Source organism: Aethalodelphis obliquidens, unplaced genomic scaffold (genome assembly GCF_003676395.1).
Source record: "Aethalodelphis obliquidens isolate GAN/ISIS:26980383/991018 unplaced genomic scaffold, ASM367639v1 scaffold10, whole genome shotgun sequence".
Taxonomy (NCBI): Eukaryota; Metazoa; Chordata; class Mammalia; order Artiodactyla; family Delphinidae; genus Aethalodelphis; species Aethalodelphis obliquidens.
In genome coordinates, this window is record NW_020837954.1 from 33,741,100 (window position 1) to 33,756,706 (window position 15,607).

General features: G+C 33.5%; 1 protein-coding gene and 1 long non-coding RNA gene across 2 annotated transcripts in view; one reads left to right on the forward strand and one right to left on the reverse strand.

The window, feature by feature from the left end:
• The window catches only part of LRRC9 (leucine rich repeat containing 9), a 101,364-nt gene extending 93,718 nt beyond the window's left edge, over positions 1-7,646 (forward strand). The window contains exons 29-32 of the mRNA XM_027111400.1: positions 295-435; positions 4,497-4,641; positions 6,301-6,469; positions 7,225-7,646. Coding sequence (XP_026967201.1) covers positions 295-435; positions 4,497-4,641; positions 6,301-6,469; positions 7,225-7,264 — 495 coding nt within the window. The 3' untranslated portion in view covers positions 7,265-7,646. The remainder of the gene's footprint in view (positions 1-294; positions 436-4,496; positions 4,642-6,300; positions 6,470-7,224) is intronic.
• The window catches only part of LOC113622822 (uncharacterized), a 140,476-nt gene that overhangs the window by 101,731 nt on the left and 23,138 nt on the right, over positions 1-15,607 (reverse strand). The gene's annotated exons all lie outside the window — the stretch shown is intronic.

Genomic DNA, 15,607 nt, shown 5'->3' on the forward strand with positions numbered 1-15,607 from the left:
AATCCTATTCATGAGTTGGGATCGCCTGTAGTTAATGAACAATACCATATACTCTAAAAAGACATTAAATCTCCAAGTGGTAGCCTTGTTTTAAAAAAAAAAAAACTTCTCATCTTCATTTGGCATAACAGGGAATTGAGGAATCTTTCAATAAGGGAATTCGTATTTATATCATTTAATACTACAAATTAGCTGTTACATGTGATCTCTGCTGTCTATGCTTCTCTATAAAGGTTAATCTTTGAAATAAAAAGTTTTTTTAAGGAATGAATTGTTATTTTTAACTTTATTCAGATTTGTAGAAAAATGCTACATCGCCACGTGCTTATATTTCGACTGCCTAACTTACAGATGTTAGATGGAATCCCTGTGAATTCAGATGATAGGGCAAAAGCTGAATTTCACTTCTCTGAACCACAAGCAAAGAAAAATTTGGTAATAATTCTATTATTTACACTTTTTCTTTTAAAATACATAAATTATTAGTAGATGAACATTCTGTCATGAGTTTTTACGTAATGTTTAAACCTGAGGTATGATGTTTTTCTAGATAATTTTAGTATGTATTTGGTGATTACTGTCAAAAGCAGCTTGATCTGGTGAATAGAGCATATACACATAGAAGCTAGGAAAGCTCCTTATTCAAAAAACATACTTTGACATAAAGCAAATTATTTTAAACTGTGCCTCTTGTTCCATATGTCAGATAATGCTAGAAGGTAAGAAACTGTAACGTATCACTCTTATAAACAGTGACTAACAATAAAACTCTCTCCACTTAGGAGATAGAAAGGGAAGGAAGGAATAATGACCTCAAACTCTCTGGACTGTGTAGTTCATCTAAAAAGGGAGGTGTGTGCCTCTTTTCTTGTATATTGGCAGAATAATCGGGCCTTTTGCCTATGAACCCTAGTAGGGTATCTGAGCATGACAGGGAAGAGGTTAGAGAGAGAAGCCACAAAAGCATATAATTTGGAAATTCTATCATTGACCACCAGGATTTTTCATAACTATCTTAAAAGACTAAATTTAACACAGAAAAGCTATGGTTTTTGAACAAAGAAGTAACACTATTAGAGCTGTGCCTTTGCAAGGTTTAAGGAAGAAGGAGCTGGAGGCAGAGAAACCAGCTAAGAGGCTTTTAGAATAATCCAAGAGAGATTATGAAAACCTGGACTAAGGTGGGGCAGTGAGAGTGTAAATGAACCTCTACTGTCAGTGAAAGCAAGAGAGCAAGGGCGTTAGTCAGTGAACAAAGATTACTTTTAAAAGTTAAGTTGAAGAGGAAAGCAATAAGACTACTGTAGATGCTTTCATTTATCTCACTGGCTTACCCAACACTCTCCACTCCCTTTGTAAAACCAACTAACGAGTTCCCAGAGCACATTGAACGTTTGATACTAGTAGGCTACTCTCTAAGCTCACTTCTGCCTTCAGCAATTGATTCACGTATTTATTGAGTCGGCTGTGTTTTTTCAAAAACTTGTAACTTTTATTTTAAATAAACAGATACACAAGTACAAATTTTAAATTATTATTTCTATGTTTCTATGAAAGCCAAATGGGATTCTCTGTAAAGTCTGGAAAAAGGTCAATTACACAAATCACAAATAATTGATTACACATACACAAATAATATCAAATTAGGTTGGGAGGAAAAAACCCTGCAAAATAAGGAAGAAAATTATAAAAATTCAGACTAATATGTGGGAAAATTTCTTTAAATCTAGACAGTTTCTTGTATTCAAATTTTCTCCACATGTTGTTGAAGTCTTGCTACTTTAACGAAACCAAAACTGGAAATTGTAGGTAAAACCCTTAAGGGTGGATTTATCAATCAGATAAAATACCAGTCAAGGGACTCTTTCTTAAAGAAAAGGCCTTGACCCTTCATCAAAAGATGTGTGGGCACATGTACTTTTATGTTTTTAAATTTTTTTTAAGAATTATAAAAAGAATTATAGATCTAATTCTTATTATTCCCTGACTTTTTAAAATTAACCAAGGGGATTCTATTATGGGTGAAAATAGCTATAGAGACCTGTGAAACTTAGAGCTGTACAATGTTAATAAAGATTATCTAAAAAAAAAAAAAGATGATCTAGATTAGGCAGAGGAAATTGGTTCATTTATGGGTTATATTTACAAATGTTTTTCTAAAAACTATGCTTTGTGAAAAAAAGCTTAGCTACTAATCTGTATAACTAAGAGACAGCACCATCTAATGTCATCTACCTAATTATTGTCACAGTCTCTAGTCTTTAAAAAGAGAATAATTAAAATTTAGTTCAGTGATTTATGCCTCCTTTCCCTTTCTCTCTTATATTCCATGAGCAAGTCACTTCTTGCTTCCAGAAGTGGAAAACTAAAGGAAACTTTAGTCTCTTATTGCTGTTGTAACAAATTACCTCAAATTTGGTGTCTTGAAACAACACAAATTTATTATCTTACAATTCTGGAGGTCGTAAGTCCAAAAAATCAGTCTTACAGAGAGCTAAAATCACAAGTATCGGCAGGGCTGCATACCTTCTAGGAGAGAATTTGTTCTTTGCCTTTCAAACTTCTAGAGGCTATCTGCATTCCTTGGCTCATGGCCCTCTTCCAGCAATGGCATCACTTTGACCTCTGCTTCCATCATTACATCTTCTCTCACACTGACCCTCCCTGCCTCCCTCTTATAAGGACCCTTGTGATTGTATTGGGCCCACCTCGATAATCCAGGATATTCTCCCCATCTCAAAATCCTTAATTTAATTATGCCTGTAAAGTCCTTTTTTGCCACGTAAAGCATTCACAGGTTTTAGAGATTAGGATGTGGACATCTTGGGGGGGCGGCATTATTCTGTCTATCATACCATAAATGTGAGGCCTCCAGTGAGAGACCTATACAAATTGTAACATTTGATAAATTCTATTTTAAGGTAATGTTGGCTACATTTTAAAAATTCCATATAACTTCATAAATACTCACTAAATTCCATATAAAGAAATCACTTAGAGCAACTTTAAAGATCCCAATTTCCATACATATTTTTTAATTAGTTTCATATAGCAAAAAAAATACATAAACTCAAATTGTAGTCAATGATGGATGATTATTTCACTAAAGGTTTTGCTTGTTGGCTATTCTTTTCTATTTCTCATATAGTGAACTAAGATTTTTCCAATTCTGTACTACCATGTCGTCTTTAGTGATTCTAGATACCTATTCTTGCCATTCAAATCGGTGCCGTACATAAGAATTTAATTACCTTTCCATTTACTCTATATGTAAATACTTTATTTAAAAATTGGGTTTTAAAGAATTCATCTATATATGGTTAGTAAAATAAAGGGGGTATTTGAAGTCTTTATTTCAGAGAAATCTATTTTAAGATGCAATAATAATTTTTATTTTCCTGGCTAGAAAAAAATTGAGCTATTCATTTAGCTGTTCAGAAGACACAAGAACAGAATACTTTTCAAGTTTTATCAGTTCAGTCTAATGTATTTTTCTTTGTTTTAGTTGCTGCTGTTCTTTCTTTTTAACAGCAAAAAAAATAGGAAATAAATGAAATCTAAAGTTGACCTTTAAACCAGAACATTTTGGTGCTCCGGTTTCAGAAGAAAATTTGACAATATTCTAGTTTAATGATGGGAAGAAACTCCTATGAAGGAATTAGGGAATTTGGGATCAGCTTTAGTAAAAGGCCTGATACCTTAGTGCTCATTACGAAGCTGCATTTTGGTTACATTTACTGAAATATGAGGGAAATGGGTAATTTTACACAAACGGCAAAAGCCTGTATCTCTAAATAAATTAAAACATATATTCAGAATTCATATTTTTTAAAGTATAAACAAGGTCAGTCTTACTAAAGACAGAGCAGGCATAAATTTCTAGGGAAACCAAGAGTCTCCAGCCTAAAATACTTCTCTCCTCCATTTGCTGATTCCTGAAAATCTTTTAAAAGCCTCTTAATTCTCAACTAACATAAAATGTAAACACCGTTTAGAGAGTTAGCACACTCATTAAAAGTGATTGTTATAAGATGCTTTTCTTAGTCCCCATTTTATTTACTTGTTTGTTCTTGAAAAACTAATTAACTGCAAGACACCTGGTGAGGTAATGTGAGGAACACAAAGATGTGGAAGATACAACTCTTACCATTTAGAAATTCCTGTTCAGAAAAAAAAAAAAGATATCACAAAGGGGTAAAGGCACACTTACCTTGTTAAGACTCTTTGGAATGGGGTGGTGCCATCACCCTAGACTGTTGTAATGAGTACAATGCAGTCTGAAAAAAACAGAACATAAGGTTCTGAGGGGGGTTAAGGGCCCAAAAATCTGTCTGTTTCACAGTTTTTGCCTCATACAAACTCTGAGTTTAGGGAAGCATATAATTTCTGACCTAAAAAATTTTAAGGTGATTATCAAGTGGGGCTTGTGGTAAGGCTAAGACTACTGATCTGAGTTTTTGAGATAAGGCATTCTTAACTTTTCTTTTATTATGTAGTTTATTCCTGTTACCAACTCTCCTGTGGATGGTGGATCGTTTGGCCAAGTGAAAGCTCCTTCCATAAAGATAACAAATGTAATTCGGCCTGGTGGATTTGGCCATTACTTGGGATCTGACTTCACTTTAACTCCTGAAGTTGAAGGTATTTTGACAGTTTCTGAGTGAATGTAAAAAAGCAAAAACACTTCATTTGAAACAAAAATCTCACTTTGATTTCTAATACTACTTAAAATTGCATATTTTACATTTACATTTCCTAAAATTGAATGTTCAAGTTTCATGTGACCATTCTGATTTCAAAGAATCTACAGTATTTTTTTATTTTTTTATTTTTGTGGTACGCGGGCCTCTGACTGTTGGGGCCTCTCCCGTTGCGGAGCACAGGCTCCGGACGCGCAGGCTCAGCGGCCATGGCTCACGGGCCTAGCCACTCCGCAGCACGTGGGATCTTCCCGTACCGGGGCATGAACCCGTGTCCCCTGCATCGGCAGGCGGACTCTCAACCACTGCGCCACCAGGGAAGCCCTATATAGTATTTTTTGGTTCTACTCAACTACTAATATGTTGTAACTACACATTTGCTTGCAATTTGAACTTTGTGATACTTGCACAATTGTTCTTGACGTTTCTTTTCAAAGCTTTTATTACATTTTGTGTATTTCATAGCAAACGACTACTAAAACCTGTAGTACATCCTGCTAAAAGTAGAAATCAGAGGTTTAAAAATATTGGTAACAACAGACTCTTGGGGTTCAAAGGGTATCTTACAGAGAGAAGATCAAACTTCATCCTTGAAACCACAATATTATTTTATATATTCATGAAGCTATTAGTAGGGAAGTGTTTCAAGAGGTAGCTCTCTAAAGGAAGGGAGTATATTAAAAGGACAAGGCATGGAAATGTTTCGTTCTATTATATACATTTTCATTCAGACTTAGATCATGCCTTTTCTCTAATTCCAGATCTTCACTGGCTACCATTTTGGTGAAATTGGGGGTAGCTACTCTTTCCCTGAGGGCTCACCTCTTCCATTCTTTCTAACATCCCACTTTGCCTCAGACTACTGTTAGACAATAAAACTGAACATCACAATAATAATAAAATGATCTAAAAGCCTACTAAGAATATGCAATTTTTTTAAAGGAAACTCAGTTAAAAGAAATTCAACATAATTTACTCTAAGATGTTATTTTTTGTTTAACTTATTTTTCATACTTCTACATACTTATGGCTTCAAGATTTTAATCATAGTGAGAAATTTAATGCTTTTGTCCAGTAGATAGAACTATCAGTAAAACTAGACATACCAAATTGTTATTAGCCTCCTTAATAGTACATTGTCATCACTGTCATCTTCAGGAATGTCTTCAATATCTTTGGGGGGGGGGCATTAGTTCAACCCTGGATTCATTTCCATAAGTTTCTTCTCAGATATCTTTAAGATTCATTATGCAACTACTTTTTTAGGATTTTCTGGAAAAGTCCTATTTCTTTCCTATTTTCTGACTGTGTTGCCCCAATTTTTGTTTTGAAAAGTATGGTCATTTTATTGATACATTTATTATAGCACACAGCTCTGGATATTTATATTTTTAAAAATTACCAAGAAGGTATCAAACTGATCCACTAGCTCAGAAAAATTTAAGCAGCATTAAGTGCTAGAAATATAGTCCAATTTTTATTTTTATTCAAAAATTTTAATTCATGTTATGAAATATGTATAGCACACAGTCAACTGAAGGACAACCAAACCTTATTAATTTATTAATGCTTTTCATTGTTTCATAATTCCTAATTTCAGACAAAAAAGACAAGAATGCAGGGATTCTAACAAGTAATCCTCAGAGCATCCATGCAGAAATAGCTTTTCAGCAACTCAGAGGGATAAATCTCTCTCCATCTCTTTTATCACATCAGAATATGGCATCCCCAAGTGCAGAAATATACCAGAGCAACCAAGATGAGGGAAGGTAAAGCTTTTCTGTGTTTTAATATCACTTGTCATCATTAAAAAAAAAAAAAAAACTTCCCCAATTTGCTTGTCATCTATAGAAATAGGAAACTATTAATTGGGAACTACTATTATGGGAACTACTTTTAATTGTATTCTCTCCCAAGTCACTTCTAATCACTGAATATGCAAAGCAGTTCACTTATATTTTGAACAACAGATAAATTCAACTCTGAAATCACAAAGGCTGAGAATTATGTAAATTTTTCAAGCTTCTTATAATTCCCAGTTGCCCTTCCTCCAATTTGGATCCTAGCCCTAGAGGCCAGCTGAAGGCCTAAGACCATGCTACTTCTCATTAAGAATTCACTCTGCTGCTCAACACCTGTCCACCCAGATTTCCAGTTAATACCTGTCCTCTAGCTTCTTTGTAGCCAATCTCTGGAGCGTCTATTAGAGTGACCTAGCAGCAAATCTACCTTAAGCCTGGTTCTTGCTGTACTAACTTCCCTGCTATAATCAGTCGTGTCCCACTGAGAATATATTTAGTGAGTGTAATATACTGATACCATATTTTGGTATCAATGGTTTATCCTCATGATGACCTGATTTATAGATAGCCAAAAATAGGATATTATTCTTTCTTGTGTTGTCTTTTTGAAATTGTACACATATAAAATACAAAAATTATTTACTGCAGAATTACCTTAAGTGAGCTGATCCATTAAGAAATTGTCACCATTACTTGACTCATAAATATTTTGTTTCTGACAGAATTCCTGGCAGACACTTTCCAAGATCAAATCGAATGTAACTGCCTAAAGAGAAATGAATATATACCAAGAAACCTATTTCTGTTTAGTAGTTGTGCAAAAACTAGCAGCCAGTGTCGGTGATAAAAAATATAAGACAATCACATTACTTATGTTACTGAAGCACTTCAGTTCCATATGAAGATAATCTCTATCACCCTTGGTGAATTTTATTTAATATCATCTTTCTTAAACTTTCTTTATGGTTATCTTAATTATTCATTTGATTTTCTATGTTAGAAAAATCATGAAATATATCATACAACAATTGAAAAGATACAAGTGACATAAAACAAAGTTCAAAGAATCAAATGTTTAGTCCTGGGGTATTGGAAGCATTTAGTTGTAAAATCTCATTTTGGCTTCTCATATAAAGATACTAAGAAAAGGTAATTTTAGGAAATAAGCATACTTTCATTTGTAGAATATCTGTTCATTTAGGCTTACCTAAAGCTAAAGCACACATTTCTTACCAAACACAACTATTACTAAAGCAAGTTGAGTTGTGCTAGTTGAACTACAGATTAGTTTTTTAGGACTATATTTCGAAAAAAATAGCCTCAAACTGAGTCCGCCCTAAGAATTGTTTAGAGATGGAAATCATAGGCATCAATAGTACTTCCTGAAGGTAGCTATGAGTGCAACCAGCCATTCATGCTCTAAGAATAAAAGAATAGTATTTCATATACACAATTCATTGAATGTGCCCATAGTGATATAATTTTACAAACAAGTTTTAGGCTAAATAAACACATGTTCAAAATAAGTGGACACATTTAAAATTTGGACTCAATTATATTTTACTGGAAATAAGTTTTCTAAAATATTGACAATTACATTGTATAGTACTAGGAAAAATCATAAATCAAGTATGGTTTTGAATTTATTTATTAAACACAGTTCTTTAAATTAATGATTAAATTGCCAATCATATTTTTATATCAATGGGCTCCAAGATTCATGAAGTATTGTTTAAATTTTTCAAGTAGTGGTTCAACGCTACATGTAATTTTCATATTATTTTATGTGTTCCTTACATGAAAATAAATTATTTTTACTAAAATATTTGTATTTTATAATCTATCTGGAAATAGTTTTAAGGATATTTTGGAAACTAATGCCAATATATATGCAACAATTTTGTGTCTTCTTTAAATACTGTATGTTTGTAATTTAATGATGTAATATTTAAAATTTCAAACCTAATACAGATTGATTTTACCCTTCTTAATGTGTGGTTTTTAAACAACTATTACTCTAAGGTAGAAATAAGATCCTTTGTTTAAAAAGGAACCATGCAGTTCTTAAGATGTCCAGAAGATGTCTTTGTTGCCCTTTAGTTCTGACAACTATTTTCATTACAGTGTTGTGATAAGCACCTGCTCTTCACTATTTGTTACTAACTTGACATCATTTGCTTTTTCTTTCTCTTATGATTATGTATAAATGAAATGCTCAATATATGCTACTTTTATAGTAAAAAGTGTCTTTGTAAATAATAAACTGGATGGTAAAAATAAAGTAACAGGTTTTCATTGGAGAAAAATTTACAAGAGCAGAAAAGTATAAAGCAGGAAAAACATAACTTATTATTCAGCATCCACTTAACATTTGACATTTTTTTCGTGTAGCCATTTCTTCTATGTATTTTCTTCTATTCCATTTTCTTCTATGCATTTCTAATATATTTGATATCACTTGATTTTTTTGAACACATTGTTCAATTTTGAGATATTTTATTATAAAATTTTAATTTAATTCGAATTTGTTCTAGAAAGTAAATTTGTGATAATTTAATAGTAACAAACACTAAGAAGAATAATAAACGTATATGGCTTCCCTGGTGGCGCAGTGGTTGAGAGTCCACCTGCCGATGCAGGGGACACGGGTTCGTGCTCCGGTCCGGGAAGATCCCACATGCCGCGGAGCGGCTGAGCCCGTGAGCCATGGCCGCTGAGCCTGCGCGTCCGGAGCCTGTGCTCCGCAACGGGAGAGGCCACAACAGTGGGAGGCCCGCGTACCACAAAAAATAATAATAATAATAATAAATAAATTAAATAATAAACGTATACAGGCATTGCTAGGTGCTGTACAGAAACAGACATTGACCCAACCTTAAGAACATTTTAAATATAAATATACAATCAATACTTCCATATAAAAGCAATGAGGGGGATGATTACTAAGATAATTTGGCACAGTAGTTCTGAAGTTTTTCTGCCATGAAAGCAGATGATGATACATACTCTCCTGGACAGGTTAAGCTGTTGGTTATCTGCAGTTCTTAAAGCAGTTGCTATAACTTCATCCCCTTCCTATTCAACAAAACAAATGAAAATGTAATTGAATATGAGAGATGTTTTTACGGGTCTGCTTTAGATCTGCTCTAAAAAATTTTTTAAGTAGATCATTCACCAACTGTGAAATTTTAAATTATTCATAATACATTTCACAACCGATTGTAACAAAACAAGCAGGTAGTGCTTATTACTATAAACCACTAGTCCATATTTTACATGGTTTATCCTAATAACAAACTTATGAAATAGATGTGACATGTACTGTCTCAATTTATAGATTTAAAAACCTGGCCTTGGGCTTCCCTGGTGGCGCAGTGGTTGAGAGGCCGCCTGCTGATGCAGGGGACGCGGGTTTGTGCCCGGGTCCGGGAAGATCCCACATGCCGCAGAGCGGCTGGGTCTGTGAGCCATGGCCGCTGAGCCTGCGCGTCCGGAGCCTGTGCTCCGCAGTGGGTGAGACCACAACAGTGAGAGGTCCGCGTACCACAAAAAAAAACCCCAAAAAACTGGCCTTAAAAGGAAAAGATATCACACCAAATCCTAGATTTTTTCAACTCTAAATTCATTGCTTTTTTGATTACTACAAATGAACTGACAGTTAATTATTCCTAATGTGCTGTTTAATCAGCTGTTGTCGAGCCCTAATGTGTGTAAAAATTGTAAACTATTCATTCTCTTTCAGTGTATTTAACTTACGGAAAATGTATAATTTCTGCAGTAAAATTAGTTCTTTGCCCCCCAGCAAATGTCATGATAAATTTATTTTGCATGCAGTCATATGCATAATTGTATGACTTGTTTTAAATTAAAGGAGAATTCCACAAACAACCTGGAAAGCTAAAATTTAGGGCACTTTAACTATAGACAAGGAGCCTACCTTGCTGAACTGCATATAGATGATGTCAAAGTGATCTTCTGATTTCTATTTATGAAGATTGACTATAACTGTTTATTAAAACTTTATTATTTACTTGATTTCTCTACTACTGACACAAAATTAACTATGGTTGTGAACATATTTTTGCACAGAATATTTAGTGTGGATCTGTGCGTGTGTGTTTGCAGGCACTCATGACTAGTTTTAAAATAGTCCTTATGTTTAAGTAACGTGTCATTTCATTATTTATTCATAAGCTATCCTATATTATGAGAAGTGTTTAATGTTTTAAAACATTAGATCTTACTGTTAGTCATGCTATAGGCGCTTAGCTTCAATTAAATGTTACATAAAAAGAAGTAAATTATCTATATTTCTATAAGAGTAGAAGAAAGCACTTACATCTTGAGTTCTGTTGGTTATTCAATGAATCTATTATCAGTTTGTTTTGGTATAGAAACTGGCTGATTTTTTAAATTCCTCTGCTATAAAACTTAGAACTTTTGGACAACCTCCAAGTGCTTAACTACTTCTCTTGTTCATCTCTCTGTACTTTCCTCTATTACTGAATTTTTTTTCTTTCTTTTTTTTACATTGAAATATAGATGATGTACAATATTGTTAGTTTTAGATGTACTACATAGTGATTTGACATGATCGCCACTCTAAGTCTTGTAACCATCTGTCCCCATACAAAGTTATTAACAATATTATTGACCATATTCCTTATGCTGTATATTACATCCCTTGGCTTATTTATTTTATAACTAGAGGTTTGTACCTCTTAATCTGCTTCACCTGTTTCACCCTTCACGCCTCTCTGCCTCCCCTCTAGCAAACACCCATTCTTTGTATCTATGAATCTGTTTTCTTTTTGTTTTGTTTGTTTTGTTTTTTAGATTCCACATGTAAGTGAGATTATATGGTATTTGTCTTTGTCTGACTTACTTCACTTAGCAAAATACCCTCTACATACATCCACATTATTGAAGTATTTTTAAAGAAAAACCTGTACCAAATTGAAATTTTAGTTTGCAGTTGCCTTTCAGAACTAGGTCAGCAAAAAGTACACAGTTATTTTATCACTAATATTTTATTTCTACAAGTCTATATCTTATAAAAATATGAATTATATTATTACTTTTTCTTCAATTTATAAATAAAATTGCTTTGTAATCTACAGAAAAGACATTTCTCAGGCCCAATTTATGTGTTTTTTTATCTCAAATTTAGTTTTGGTGATGATTTTTCCTTATAATTAAAGTAAAATATATATAAATGATCTTATAGCAAAAACATGAAATTCTGTGACCTAAGAATAGAATAATACATTCAAAGGAACTTAGAAGGAGCTTTGAAAGTGTTAATTACCTTAAATCAAATTATTTCTCATTCATGTGTAATCTATTAGGCCTTACCTTAACTATATGCTCTTTTAGGTAAATCAGAAAGCAAATTCGTCAACATCATTTTCCATATAAAATATTGGTGATTCTGAAATGCTAATTTTAAAATTCGAATATTTTCCCTTATATTGTATCATTAAAAATAAGAGTATCTATTTCCATATGCTCTGAATAAAAATCCATTGGGATAACATATTTTGGTACCTTTTAAAAATTCATTTCATTTTGATCAAACAATAAAATGAAAATGGATGTGAAGTATTTTTTCACAAATAGTATTCTACATTTTCTTCTAGTTTTTAATTTTATAATTCTAATGAACTTCCAAATGCTTAAAAATATTTCATACCAACAGAGTTCCATTTTTAAACATTACAAATAGGAAAAAAGGTTAGTGATGATATTAAATAAATCATTTACAGTTTATAGTTTTATAAACCATTATGATTACATTTATTTTTAAACAACAATATCTGTATTTTAAACAAAAAAAAAATTAAGACCATGTGGTTTAAAAGCTGTAGATTTTAATCATGGACCTGCATGTTTTACATATTGCTTACTGTAAAACATTAAAATGTTTTAAATAATTTTAGTAGTTTGGCTCTACTCTTTGACTGTTTGTTTCATCTTTAATTACAGCATAACACCTTCCCTTCCCTCCCTGCCCCCAAATGTTTTACAAGTATGTTTCTCAAAGAACAACCAAAAAAGACTAATCTGTAAAAAATATATCAATAACATTTTTAAGTTTCCAATTATTTCTTATTTCATCCTACCAATTTAGCTGAAAACAGGTATTTACAAACACTGGTAGCCTACTTTCTTATAGCCTTTCATTTTTTTATGCAGTTCTTTAAATGATTTCAATCAACGTTAATGGTGCATTTTTAGTTAAGAAAATAGAATGAGAAGTCAATTTGAGCACTCAGATGAACAAGTGTCTTCAGAAAGAATAGGCATAAATGGGTTTAGAAAACAGAGAGAACAGGAGTAAAATGTAGTGAGCAGAGCACTCAGAGAAGCCAGATACAATGGAAAGAGTAAAATACTGCAGAGCTTTTTAAGCTACATACAATTGGAACAATGGACTTGATCCAGCCATCTATGTTAAACTGTTAAAATATAGGTGAAAAGCAAGATGGAATTCTATAAAGAGTGTTGAGGAACAGTAGAATGAAGAGCTTTAAATCTAAAGAGAGTGAATGCAGTCATTCAATAGGATGGAAATGAAGTCCAAATTGGCATATTTCCCTGGTTAATTTACCTTGTGACCAACTCTGTTCAGTTTTAGGTATTAAGCCATTATTAGCAACAAAACAGTCTTTAAATTGCCACCATTGGAGTTTTTAAGCAACAACATAGTGTACATCCGTGAATTTAATGAATACATGCAACTAACAGTTGGGGACAGGGGGCGAAATTTCCCCCTCTACCCCTGAGTTCTTATAGCTGGAATAATAATAAAATTTACACACGACAGGTAACAGTAGAAAAACCAGCTGAATTTTGTGCACACAGAAGATCATAAAATGATGCTCAGAGACTGACCAAAAGCAGGCAGCTTTTGTATCTTTTTACATGAAGAAAAATAAATTTGTGAGGATTTGACAGGATAAATAAACTCAGGTTTGGGTTCTTAATTAGTAAGGAATTTATGCAAAGTTTAGGCTTGGGTAGTAAATTAGTAAAGAAGTAACAAGGTTTGTTAATACAAGCTTCTAGGCCCTGAATTCCCTATGTCTTTTTGCCTCTAGGTACAGCGAGGGCACATTTCACATGGGAGGTTTATTTCCTACCTTCAGAGAGACAGAGAGGAGGGGTCAATATGTCCCTCTTGCATCAGTCGTGTTTTAAGTAACTTTAATTCAAAATAATCAATATGCCATTGAGGCATATTTTGGGGTGGTCCTAACACCACATAAACATACACAGATACATACAAGTAAAAATACAACATATAGGTCTCATATAATTGTAACAATTTAATATTATGGTCTATAGCAATCAGTACACTATATCAAACTTCCTATCCTCCAAAATCAAAAACAAAAAAAGGCTAATTTAGAGTTAATGGCAAAGGTGCAAGTGTACTATTACAAAAACTTGAAAAAGAAAGCTCATCTAGATAACACATGCAACTCACAGAATAGTATATTTTCGAATAATCAGATGACTTAAGTTTTTTAATTAGCTGGAAGTCAATCAGAACATTTGTTTTCTACATTTTGGGAAAACTTTTATTAAATGTATTGACATACTTTCCTGTTTTAGTAAGCAGAATAAATGAAATAAAATTTTATTTTCAATGATTTATAGTGTCTCAGGTGATATTTGTGCATGATTTACAATTTTAAAAAAATGTAGCTAAGAAAACTGTGTAGAATGTGACCGGAATTGACAATTTAACCTTGGAAGTGCTTAAGACCAAGATTCGTGATTTTTGCTTTTGTCTTCTGGCTTGCATTTTGTGTGTGTTCCTTCAATGACTAAGATGCTTAAATAATTTTTCAAGTTAGGTGAAAGTTCTAATATTTTTCATGTATAGTAAACTTAAGCATTACTATATTATTAAGTTTTGAATGAAAGTATTAATTATATTTATGGAAATAGATCTAAAACCTCTGTAGATAGAAACTAAATAAAACTAAAGCCCAAATATCTGTCAATGTTAACAAGTTGGGCCATTGTTAACTCTCAAAAAGAATATGAAAACGTCAGCCATATAATGTCATCCTTTAATACTTCGTTATTGAAAGTTTTAAATACCTATTCTTTTTAAGACTTACTTTTAACTAATATTGACATTATCAAGAATTTAAACAACAGCTACAACAGACTTCAGAAAGAGTGAAGATTTCCTATTACCATAGAACTGTTTTAATATACTGCTATTTCCAGACTTTTTTCCAATACATTGTAAGAAGATAAGAGTAGAAATGTATGTATTTACCACATGAGTATTTCAGTCACTTCAATATTTAGAAGAGAAATCATCATGAACAGCTATTAAAGATAATAAAAGCCAAACTTCTTTTTTTTTAATAAATTTACTTATTTATTTATTTTTGGCTGTGTTGGGTCTTCGTTGCTGTGCGCGGGCTTTCTCTAGTTGCGGTGAGCGGGGGCTACTCTTTGTCACGGTGCGTGGGCTTCTCACTGCGGTGGCTTCTCTTGTTGCGGAGCATGGGCTCTAGGCGCATGGGCTTCAGTAGTTGTGGCTCATGGGCGCTAGAGTGCAGGTTCAGTAGTTGTGGTGCACAGGCTTAGCTGCTCCGCAGCATATGGGATCTTCCCAGACCGGGGATCGAACCCGTGTCCCCTGCATTGGCAGGCGGATTCTCAACCACTGCGCCACCAGGGAAGCCCCAAACTTACTTTTTTTTTTTTCTTTTTTGTGGTACGCGGGCCTCTCACTGTGTGGCCTCTCCCGTTGCAGAGCACAGGCTGCGGACATGCAGGCTCAGCAGCCATGGCTCACGGGCCCAGCCGCTCTGCGGCATGCGGGATCCTCCTGGACCGGGGCACGAATCCATGTCCCCTGCATCGGCAGACGGACTCTCAACCACTGCGCCACCAGGGAAGCCCCCCGAAACTTACTTTTAAAGAGTATTATTTCCATGGAAGAAACAAACATGAAAGAAATTAGTTTTGGGTTAGGAAACACTTTTCTCTTGAAACTCAAAAACAACTTTAAAAAGTGAGTTATTTGTTTCTACTATTCAACCTTGCATAGTTTTTGATCAATTATTTTCAACTATA